General features: G+C 48.5%; 1 protein-coding gene across 2 annotated transcripts in view; it reads right to left on the bottom strand.

Moving 5' to 3' along the window:
• Window positions 1–12,016, bottom strand: part of LOXL4 (lysyl oxidase like 4) — a 216,687-nt gene that overhangs the window by 48,525 nt on the left and 156,146 nt on the right. For both annotated transcript variants that reach the window (XM_077455712.1, XM_077455713.1), the window contains one exon: window positions 8,365–8,519. In XM_077455712.1, coding sequence (XP_077311838.1) covers window positions 8,365–8,519 — 155 coding nt within the window. The remainder of the gene's footprint in view (window positions 1–8,364; window positions 8,520–12,016) is intronic.

Genomic DNA, 12,016 nt, shown 5'->3' with positions numbered 1-12,016 from the left:
CTGTGCTGTCTCGCCTGCGGGGAGAAGCCAAAAAAAGCTGGAGGATCCAGGGGAGGACTTTTCCAGCGGAGGACCGAGCTCAAGGCTGGTGTCTGTGGCAGAGACTTTGTTGTGTATCTACTCTCAAGACCACCAAGTTCAATTAACAAGTCTGTGGCAGAGACTTTGTTAAGCATTTCATCGGCTGCTAGGTCAAGTGAGAGGGGCCTATCCGATGATTGCTGGATCCAGTCTGTGGAGCTGTTTGTCCTCTGGATCTGACCAATACCTCTAACCCGCAATTACTAAGTGCCTGAACTCCCTCTTATACTATAACCCTCTATTGAAGGACTGTGTCTTGTGTCTTTCTTTGGTGTTACCCCTAAATAAATCTTCAAAAAGGACCATGTGTCTGATCTATCATCATTTGGGCTCCTTTCCACGGGACTCCCCTAAGATGAAGAGGCGAGCAGGTGAGGTAACGGTAAGCCCGAATAAAACCAGCAGCTCCTTCGGGGGTTAGTGCTACATATATATGTGTGTGTATACTACAACACTAACCCCCAAAGGAGCTGCTGGTTTTATTGGGCTTACCGTCACCTTCTTGACCTTGTGTGCGTCTAGGGGTTGGTAGATGGCCCAAAGAATTGCAGAAACTGACACTGGATCCTCTTTTTGGGATATTTATTTGAAACGATAGGCAACACAGTTTCTCAATGAAGGATAGAGGGTTAGGAAGGAAGTTCAGGTACTTTTGGAACTGCAAAAATAGGAAGTCTCTCACTATAGAAATCCAGAGAATCACGGTTTCACAACTGGATTGTCACAGCTACCGGATAGACCTCCTCTCACTAAGCCCAGCAGCCGATAGAGTGTTTAAATAGAGCAAAGTCTCTGCCATAGACTTGTATGTAGAACACTTGTGAAAAGTCTCTGCTACAGACTTGTATGTAACTGAGGGACATAGGTAAATTTAGAAAGCTATCATACGGTACCAGTATCTCGCAGCTGGTCCAGCGATACCTCATGAGTGTAGATCCATTTAGTGTCCTTCATCTGAGCCTCCAGGCTCCTCCTGAGAAGCCAGCCTTATGCGTGGCCTTCTCACGAAGAGTCCTCCCCTGGGTGCTTCTGCAGTTGCTGGGCCTCTCCTCAGATGAGACGGCACCGGACCACCTTTGAATCCTCCTCTCAGTTACTTCGCCTTGGGCTATCCAGCCCCGAGACACAGAGTCAGATGGATCCGCACCCCAGGCCATGAGGGCCATGGGGGCTGGTCAGGAGGACCAGGACCAAACAGACAGAAAGACCTTCTGGACCGGAACCCAGAAGCACGTGATCACAGTACCTTAAGTACCCTCTCCCACAATGCACAGCAAGATGACACTCCCACTGGGCTGGTTCCGAGAAAGAATGGTGCCCAATACGCCTAGCTAAACTGCGTTCTCACACTTGCCAGTAGTGAAAACTACACCTGTGACCAAGCAGATAAACTGCTACAGTGTGTGTGTGTGTGTGTGTGTGTGGGGGGGGGGGGTTTGTTTGACCTGAGAAGGCCAGTTTTTTTGCTGTGATTTGTGGGTGAGAAGAAATGATATTGTGCATATTGACAAACGCCCAACTACGGCTGTTTGCTGAAATTCTTGTGCATTTTTTCAATCAAAAGTGGGTTTATGTGGCCATGCCGTCAATGTTGTGTTTGTATTGTACCTGTCTGACCATGCAAATGCAAACATGGTTTGGGAGCATGTGTTGACCTTCTACTCTTTGATCTCATTGCTTAAAGGGGTTGTAAAGGTAAATGTTTTTTCACCTTAATGCATTCTATGCATTAAGGTGAAAAAACATCTCACACTGCCGGCGCCCCCAGTCCCCCCGTTTTACTTACCTCACCCCTCGAAAATCCCGCGCTCACCCTCTTCACCATTCAGCCTTGCAGCTGTTTGGCTGGAGTGGATGGATGGAAAGCAGCGCAGCCATTGGCTCACGCTGCTGTCAATCACATCCACTGACGCGGAGCGCCGGGGGGCGGGGCGTGTGATACATTGAGCGGCTATAGCCGCCGGCTGTATCACGGTAGCGCGCTCGCAGGTGCTTCTCACCATGCGAGGGAGCTCGTATGAATGTGAGAAGCACCTGCGGGAAGAAGCAGAGACAGCCGCCGAGGGACCCCAGAAGAGCAGGTTCGGGGCCACTCTGTGCAAAACGAGCTGCACAGTGGAGGTAAGTATAACGTGTTTGTTATTTTTATTTTTTTTATTTTTAACTTTACAATCCTTTAAATCATGTACACAGAAATGCAGCTTCCAGCAGAACATGGTCACCTATGTATGTGTGTGTGTAGAATGTGGGGTGGTGGTGGGTGTTATATTTTGAATATGTGCTCTTTTAAATATTATGTTGAAATGCTTTGTAAGAATGACTGTTAAGTATGTTTCTATAATCTTGCAGATAAAAATGTGATGTGTTGCCCGTTATACACTGAAAGTAAAGCTGAGTTCAATCTAAGGTTTAGACAAATTTTAGATTGTACGCTCCTATGAGCAGGGCCCTTAAAAACCAATTGCTAAATGTTTTGCTAAATGTAGCACCATATATCCTGTAGAATTTTTTTTGAAGCTAGTAAATTAATGCACATAATTGTGTTTCTGCTGGCAAAATAAAAGTACATTATTGAGCTTGTTTGTTGTGTTTTTTTTTTAGCTTTTTGTTCTTTTTAATTAGTTTTGGGGTTGGTGGTTTTGGGGAAGTGCAATATCTTTCTTTTATATCTTATAATTTCTATATGTATTTGTGCACCAAAAAAACAAAAACAAATCTCTTCAGCACACCTGCAAGTAAATGATAAAGGCGGAATCTTTATATATATAACGGCTGCGGAGAATTGCAGGTAATGAATTCAGCTGGTGGATAATCAGGGTTGTAAGTGTCAGCCCTGGTACACATTGGTGCGATCTGACATGCGATTTGACATGTCAAATCTGTGGTTTTAATTGGTGCATCTTACACAGCCATGGGGCGTGACCATCCGGTGATGTCACATGGAAAACCTAAAAAAATAAACAAGGTGCTTTGGGGGAACCCACAGCACCCTCCCCATGTTGAGGGCATGTGGCCAGGTATGATTCAGGAGGGGGGGGCGCTCCCTCATCCCCTCCCTTTCCTGACTTGCCAGGCTGCTTGCTCGGATAAGGGTCTTGTATGGATTTTGGGGGGGACCCCTACGCCATTGTATTTTTACATTTTAGCGTGGAGTCAGCGTGGAACATTGCTCCAAATCAGGGACAGTCCCTCGAAACCAGGGACAGTTGGGAGCTATGGGTTCAGTATTGGAGGGGAGCAAATACAGGCATCACTATGGGAGGAGAGCACAAACTGGGATCACCATGGGAGGGGAGCATGCACTGGGTTCAGTATGGGAGAGGAGCACATACTGGGATCACCATAAGAGGCAAACACGTACTGAGATTACTATGGGAGGGGAGCACATACTGGGATCACTACATGAGGAAAGCACATACCGGGATCACCATGGGAGGGGAGCATATACTGGGTTCAGTATAGGAGGGTAGCACATACGGGAATCACCATAGGAGAACATAAACTGGGATCACCATGGGAGGAGAGCACAAACTGGGTTCACCATGGTAGGGGGAGCATATACTGGGTTCAGTATGGGAGGGGAGCATATACTGGGTTCAGTATGGGAGGGGAGCATATACTGGGTTCAGTATGGGAGGGGAGCACATACTGGGATCACCATAGGAGGAAAACACAAACTGGGATCACCATGGAAGGACAGCACATACTGGGGTCACTATGGGAGGAGAGCACATATTGGGATCACCATGGGAGGGGAGCACATATTGGGATCACCATGGGAGGGGAGCACATACTGGAATCACTATGGTAGGGGGGAGTACATAAGTACATATTGAAATCACCACGGTAGAAGAGCAGATACTGGTGTTACCATGGTCGAAGAGCTAGAAGAGCACATAATGGTATCACTATGGTAGAAGAGCACATACTGGAATCACCCTTGTAGAAGAGCACATACTGGTATCACCATAGTAGAAAAGCACATACTGGTATCACCATGGTAGAAGAGCACATACTGGTATCACCATGGTAGAAGAGCACATACTGGTATCACCATGGTAGAAGAGCACATACTGGTATCACTATGGTAGAAGAGCACATACTGGTATCACCATGGTAAAAGAGCACATACTGGTATCACTATGGTAGAAGAGCACATACTGGTATCGCTATGGTAGAAGAGCACATACTGGTATCGCTATGGTAGAAGAGCACATACTGGCATTGCTATGGTAGAAGAGCACATACTGGGATGGCTATGGTAGAAGAGCACATACTGGGATCGCTATGGTAGAAGAGCACATACTGGTATCGCTATGGTAGAAGAGCACATACTGGTATCGCTATGGAAGAAGAGCACATACTGGTATCTATGGGTTAGATCCATTCCTAGACACACATTAATATTAACAATGCTGTGCAGATCTCTAACTAGGGAATGTATTCTTGTTTTTGGCATTCTGCGGATAAAGTCATTGCTCAGCGTATTTTATGGTCTGTTAAGTTTACAGAAAGATGCGTTCAGCGAACAGCCAATTTATTTAATGTTCTCAATGTATTCGGTTGCTAAATGTCTTTCGCTGTCATTCATATCACAAGTTTCTGTGTTTTATAAGAAATCTACTTCACAGGACCATTCTGTTTCTGCATAAAATCAAAGTGAAAAATAACAAAGTCGTCTGCAGGAAGAACTGAGACGGTGTCCCATACATCATTCTAATGTACATCGTACGCACATTACAGTTCATCAACTGCCACCGAGGATGGAATGAATGGCCCTCGAAGGTGTCTGATCGTTCCTTCGTAGGGCGAGTCTGAAATTCCCAAGAGGGAGAGCTGAGGGGGGGGGGGGGGGATCCTCAAGCCAGAGAATATAGAGGCCTCTGCTTCTAAAAATGCCAGTTGTTTGGCTGCCATGCTTATCCAATGGCTTCCATACTTTCTGAAGCACTGATTTGGTATCATCAGGTACTTCTGAACTCACTATGACTTTCTAATCTGAAAGCAGTGGCTGAGAAATTTGTAGGCAGAGGTTGGTATCCTTTAAGGGACACTCTGCTCCTGGGTGTATTATGTGTGCCACTCCTGATCGTAAAAAAAAAGTGCCACCTTCTATTATAAATGCTTGGGCTGGGTGAGATAGCACCAAAAGGTTGATTGGAAGTGGTAAGCTGCTAAGAGCTACCACGTAGGTTGTAGGTTACTGCCGCCTTGCACCAGCTGTCTATAGTTGGCATAGGGGGCATGATATACATATCAATGCCGCTGGCCGCTATTTACATATGAATGCCACCACTATTTACATATGAATGCTGGTTATTTATATGTAAACACAGAGTCTGCAGGTGAGCCAGCTGTACACAACAATAGGGCAGAGCTGGGCAGCATTAATAGCAGCACTTCACACTGAGATATTGGGACACATCACTGGACTAAACCCTCAAGGGGTGAGGGTATTTAAACCAGGAAAATTGGCAAGTATGAGGCAGCTGTTTTGGGCCCCACAACAATGACAGGGCCCAGGTAGGGTTGCCACATCATCCCTTTAATCCGGGACACACATGAATTACACAGGTTCTGTGGTTGATTATGGTGGTAATTAAATTCACTTGGTGCCTTATCTGCATTAAGTTAGCCTCAGAACCCGTGTAATTAATATGTGTTTGGTTTAAAGGGATGAGGTGGCAACCCTAGGTGAGCGGGCAGAAGCCCACCGTTAAAATTCTTTTCAGAGACACTGCACGCAGACATCTTTATCCTTTCCTATACCCAAGGCTTTCCCTGAGAGACACCTTGCTTGTTACATCCACTGTTGTTGGTCGCCATTGCACAGCAATATTTTGGACCCCTTGATAGCTACCTGAAGACTGGCAGGGGTTTATACATGTGAGCGGGGCGGGTGCGCGGCAGGGGTTCAGACATGTGAGCGGGGTGTGTGTATGGCAGAGGTTCAGAAATGTGAGCGGGTGGCCGCCGGCAGGAGTTCATACATGTGAGCAGGCGGGTGAGTGGCAGGGGTTCAGACATGTGAGCAGGCGGGTGAGTGGCAGGGGTTCAGACATGTGAGCAGGCGGGTGAGCGGCAGGGGTTCAGACATGTGAGCAGGCGGGTGAGTGGCAGGGGTTCAGACATGTGAGCAGGCGGGTGAGCGGCAGGGGTTCAGACATGTGAGCAGGCGGGTGAGCGGCAGGGGTTCAGACATGTGAGCAGGCGGGGTGAGTGGCAGGGGTTCAGACATGTGAGCGGGCGGGTGAGCAGGCGGGTGAGCGGCAGGGGTTCAGACGTGTGAGCAGGCGGGTGAGCGGCAGGGGTTCAGACATGTGAGCAGGCGGGTGAGCGGCAGGGGTTCAGACATGTGAGCAGGCGGGGTGAGTGGCAGGGGTTCAGACATGTGAGCGGGCGGGTGAGCAGGCGAGTGAGCGGCAGGGGTTCAGACATGTGAGCAGGCGGGTGAGTGGCAGGGGTTCAGACATGTGAGCGAGAGGCCGCCCGCCTGCTCACATGTCTGAACCTCTGCTGCTCACTCACTCGCTCCCATGTCTGAACCCCTCCTGGCTGCCGCCCGCCTGCCTGTCTACCTGGCCACCGCCAGCCCTCGGAGGGAGATGTTAGCCGACCAGGAGCGAGTCTGTGCTGAGGATAATTTATTCTTCACCGTGGAATACCTGAGTGGTGAAGACCTGAATTCATTCATATTAGCAAGGGCACCAGTAGATACTGCGACAACAAGCTCTGCTGAGTATATCAAGGCTTGTGATGTACATACTGCTGGTGAGTTTGTGAGTTTGGTGTATGGTGCACGCTTATTCTTTAACCACTAGGATTACCATCTGCTTTCTGGACTTTTTACTCACCAACTGTCATCCATTTGTTCCTCATATGATCAAACATATGAATTCTAAGGACTGACAGGAGCGCTGCTATAATATTGGATGGTGCAATCATTTGTACTGCTGGACTGGATACTATTAGTTTATGAATGGCTTTAAAATGACAGAGCTCAATTCTTTTAGGACCCGTAGGTGTATGCCATCTGCTCCAGTTGCTTTAGAGCAGGCAGTTCCCTACAAAATAAAAGTGATCCATGCAGCTCTACAGCCACCTGATCACTTTTACAGGCAGCAGGCAGCAGAAGGGAGCCACCCCACCCCCACTGCAGCTTGCCACCTTTACAGTCCCACCATTGGCATAGGATGCCCCAGACACAATGAGAGAAATGTCTGTAGTTGCTCCCCCTCTGCAATGTCAGAAATCAGAAACGCAAGGATTTTGTCATATCCGATTTGTTTGTTTACCAACTGTTACAACTGTTGCTCTTTGGAGGGCAGAGGAGAGATCTGTATGCAGCAGTTTATGGAGCGGTTTGCCTAGAATTTAGCTTTAAATAAGTAAAATAAAATCTATACAATGTTGAGTGATGTTTTTACATATATTCCTGACATTACATGTACATATTGTATAGATACAACCAGGGGCATTTCTAGGGCTACAAAGGATCTGGGGCTAGAGCCCATAGCAGCGCAGTAAAGAAAGTCATATGCTTGGGCGGGCATACATATGTATATACAGTAATATACGTGTGTGTACATATATCCCCAGAGAGTCCCCCACTTACATCAGGGTCCCCAGAGAGGCCCCCATTACATCAGGGTCTCCAGAGAGCCTCCTCCTTACATCAGGATCCCCAGAGAGCCTCCTCCTTACATCGGAGTCCCCAGAGATCTCCCCCTTGCATCAGGGTCCCCAGAGAGCCCCCCACTTACATCAGGTTCCTAGAGAGCCCTCCTTACATTAGGGTCCCCAGAGAACCTCCCCCTTAAAATCAGGGTCCCCAGAGAGCCTCCCCCTCAAAATCAGGGTCCCCAGAGAGCCTCACCCTTAAAATCAGGGTCCCCAGAGAGCCCCCCACTTACATCAGGGTTCCTAGGGAGCCCCCCTTACATTAGGGTCCCCAGAGAACCTCTCCCTTAGAATCAGGGTCCCAGAGATCCTCACCCTTAAATCAGGGTCCCCAGAGAGCCTCCCCCTTAAAATCAGGGTCCCCAGAGAGCCTCCCCCTTAAAATGAGGGTCCCCAGAGAGCCTCCCCCTTGCATCAGGGTCCCCAGAAAGTCCCCCACTTACATCAGGGTCCCCAGAGAGCCTCCCCTCCCCTTGGGGACCTCTGCAGAGACTCCGGGCTATGGGCCACAGATTCAGGGCTGTAGCCCCAAAAGCCACCCCCTAGCGACGCCACTGGATACAACATATATACTGTAGATGATAAGTCGGCACATCTCCTCACCTGGCTGTTGTACCCCATCTCTGGCACATGACATCTGACGCCGACGTCTTCTTCGTGTTGGCACCCCGCAATTCTGGCCTCTTTGAACTTACATTCGGTGATGGACTTCTCCCGTCCCGTGCACACAACTTCATTCATGTGGATTGGACCCATCCCTGGAATGGGAAGAAATAAAACCTCGGGTAAAACAAGTGGACATTTGTTAGTCTCCCCACCTAAGTCTGAAGATGGACGTTCCACATGTGTCCCGAGGTTCAGATTCATTGTTTAATCATCGTAACACTCTCCTAGCATAGGATGCCAGGCAAATTAAATTTTTGGCTTAATTTGTAGTCAAGGGAGAAGTGATTGATTGTTTTGGCCTGATCAGGGTTTCCTGTGCTGAGAGTTTGATTACCACCCCTTGCGTCTGGAAGAAGCTTCCAGAGCATAGGGGGGGAAATTCAAATGATCAGCTGAAACTTTATCAGGCCCCAGCCAATTCCTGGGAAGGTGATTCCAGAAGGTGGCTGAAGAGGTGATAAATTTGCAGATGGCCAGAGCAGATTGTTCTTTCCTCAGCAAGGAGGGTTCCGAAGCCTCTGGGGCTTCTGCCCACCGAAGCAGCCTGTGGACTGCGTAGCTGTTCTTTAAGGCCTCGGCTGTGGCCGAGCCTGAAGCAGCAATCCTTTTAAAGGGGGTTGGCTGCAGGACTTTACCTTATGGGATCTGCTTTGGAGAAGGATTGTCTCCCTCACTGGGCCTTGTCTGGAATGGAGCTAGAAGGGGACAGCTGTCCTGGAGAGTTGTGAGTACTGACCCTTGAATTGTGATTCCTGGTGACTGTGTTCATTTGGGATAAACGTATCAGAGGTAACTGTGGATTGAGGCTCTCCTGGGGGTCTCAGGGTACTCGCCATACCTCTGTGCCCCCCAAAAAAATCTATGTATGTGAGCCTAGAGGAGAGTGTACTCTTGTTACTGTGCAGCGCTTGGAGTATCCCATGGCCAGACCCCTCTCCTGTTTAAAATCCCTTCAAGCAATAAATAATAAAAAGACATCCCTTAGACAGAGTCATTGGAGGCAGTGTGTCTGGACTGGTGCTTGCGGTGGTGGTGGGCAGCCTCTGTACAGGGCTGGCGCAGGGTTTTTTGACACCCTAGGCGAAACCTTAATTTTGCCGCCCCCATTGTCTCCTCCCCCGATTCCACCCCTTTTGCCCTGCCCATGTGACCGAAGGCGCCGCTACACAGGGGGCATTGGCTCTTCTTCCTCTAGCGCTGGCTCCAGCCCTGCGCCTCTAATTATACTACCGGTCGGATGGATCAGCTGCCTGAGACTGAGTTAGTTACATGCTGCAGCCTGCAAAGCCTGCGGGCGCAGAGGGATACCAGCGGCCGGGCACCCCTAGGCAGTAGCGCGCCCTAGGCGTCTGCCTAGTTTGCCTAGTGGTAGCACCGGCCCTGCCTCTGTACTATAAGGGCTCGTTTATACTTGTTTGGACTTTAACACACAGTGCCATGGTAGTTCATTGAGAACCACAAGCCCACAGTCACAAAGGATGTCAGGACTTGTAGTTTATTCATACACAGAGTCCTGTGTATGAATGACGTGGCTGTGTGGGGGGGCAGAGCCCCGCACGGCCGCATTCATTTCAAAATTTGACAGTTAGTATGGGGAACTTTTCCCCATACTGCTGTCATGGGGGGGGGGGGGGGATTGGTCAGTGGCTGCAGCATGGGGAACATGTTAGCTCTTCCATCCTAAAAACGGCGGCACCAGGTTTTACACTCTCCAGTTTTAAGAAATCAACCCCCAAATAGTCCAAATAACTAAATCAGACTTGTGTAGACAGATCTTGTAAGGCAGTAAATAAAACAAATCCTTAAAGCATTTTTTACCCCCAACACCTCACATTCCTGATATGTGGCTGCTGTGCCATGTACTTATATGAGAAAGTATCCTGTTCTCTTCGTATTACTTCCTTTGTGTGAAATCCCTGGTGTTCCTGTTAGTCCCGTTGCTTTCCTATTAAAAGCTGACCACACTAAGCAGGAGAAGACACAGTGGTCAGTTCTCCAGCAGTGCTGGGAACTCAGCGTGCTCTCCTCCAATGATCAGACTTGTCCTGACACACCTCCCCAATGCACAGCCATCCGCTGGAAAGCTCAGCGTGCTGCTGCTTCTCCTCCCCTCAGCTCTTATGCAACCGAGTACAGAGGGAATGTGATCATGTGTGACAGGGGTCTCCAAACTTTCTAAAGAAAGGGCCATTTTACTGTCCTTCAGACTTTAGGGGGGTTGGACTGTAAATAATGCCCGATCTGGGGTCGTTGGGAGGAATAGTGCCCCATTTTTGTCATCAATGGCAGGAATTATGCACCATCGTTGGTGTCAGTGGCAGGAATTATGCACCATGGTTGGTGTCAGTGGCAGGAATTATGTACCATTGTTGGTGTCAGTGGCAGGAATTATGCACCATTGTTGGTGTCAGTGGAAGGAATTATGCCCCATCGTTGGTGTCAGAAATTATGCCCCATCGTTGGTCTCAGTGGCAGGAATTATGCACCAGGTGTCAGTGGCAGGAATTATGTACTATCGTTGGTGTCAGTGGCAGGAATTATGTACTATCGTTGGTGTCAGTGGCAGGAATTATGCACCAGGTGTCAGTGGCAGGAATAATGCACCATCGTTGGTGTCAGTGGCAGGAATTATGCACCAGGTGTCAGTGGCAGGAATAATGCACCATCGTTGGTGTCAGTGGCAGGAATTATGCACCAGGTGTCAGTGGCAGGAATTATGCACCATCGTTGGTGTCAGGAATTATGCACCATCATTGGTGTCAGGAATTATGCACCATCATTGGTGTCAGGAATTATGCACCATGGTTGGTGTCAGTGGCAGGAATTATGCACCATCGTTGGTGTCCGGAATTATGCACCATCATTGGTGTCAGTGGCAGGAATTATGCACCATGGTTGTAGTCAGTGGCAGGAATTATGCACCATTATTGATGTCAGGAATTATGCCTCATAGTTGGTGTCAGTGGCAGGAATTATGCCCCATCGTTGGTGTCAGTGGCAGGAATTATGCCCCATCGTTGGTGTCAGTGGCAGGAATTATGCCCCATCGTTGGTCTCAGTGGCAGGAATTATGCACCAGGTGTCAGTGGCAGGAATTATGCCCCATCGTTGGTGTCAGTGGGAGGAATATTGCCCCAGGCTGGGTTTACACCATCACTGCATCCATCTCACAGCAGGGGTCCAGTGCGTCCCGCTTCACCGGTTCCGGTCCGATTTCAGCCCGAATTTTGGGCTGAATTCGGACCTGAAACAGACCAAAAGACACACAGAAACGCACCAGACCTGCTGAGGAGATATGTGAACCCGCTCCATAGAGAGCCGGTCAAAATCTCCTGCTATTGCAAGTTGGATGCGGCTATCCAATTCGCAATGGTGTGAACCCAGCTTCAAAGCCTAATGGCAAGCAAAGGAAGCGCGGAGCGCAGTTTGGAGACCACTGATTTATAAAAAATAAAAAAAAAGCGGGAAAAAAGGGTATTTATAATGTTTTTTTGATTTTTTTTTTTTTTTTTATATCTATACAAAAAAATGTTTTGCTTTTTATTTCTATTTTAAACATGAATGGGTTGTTTTACAAGGTGATCATATA

The sequence above is a fragment of the Lithobates pipiens genome, unplaced genomic scaffold (assembly GCF_037356315.1).
Source record: "Lithobates pipiens isolate NorthernLeopardFrog02 unplaced genomic scaffold, aLitPip1_a1.2 Scaffold_25, whole genome shotgun sequence".
NCBI lineage: Eukaryota > Metazoa > Chordata > Amphibia > Anura > Ranidae > Lithobates > Lithobates pipiens.
This window is presented reverse-complemented; position numbering and strand designations above follow the sequence as displayed.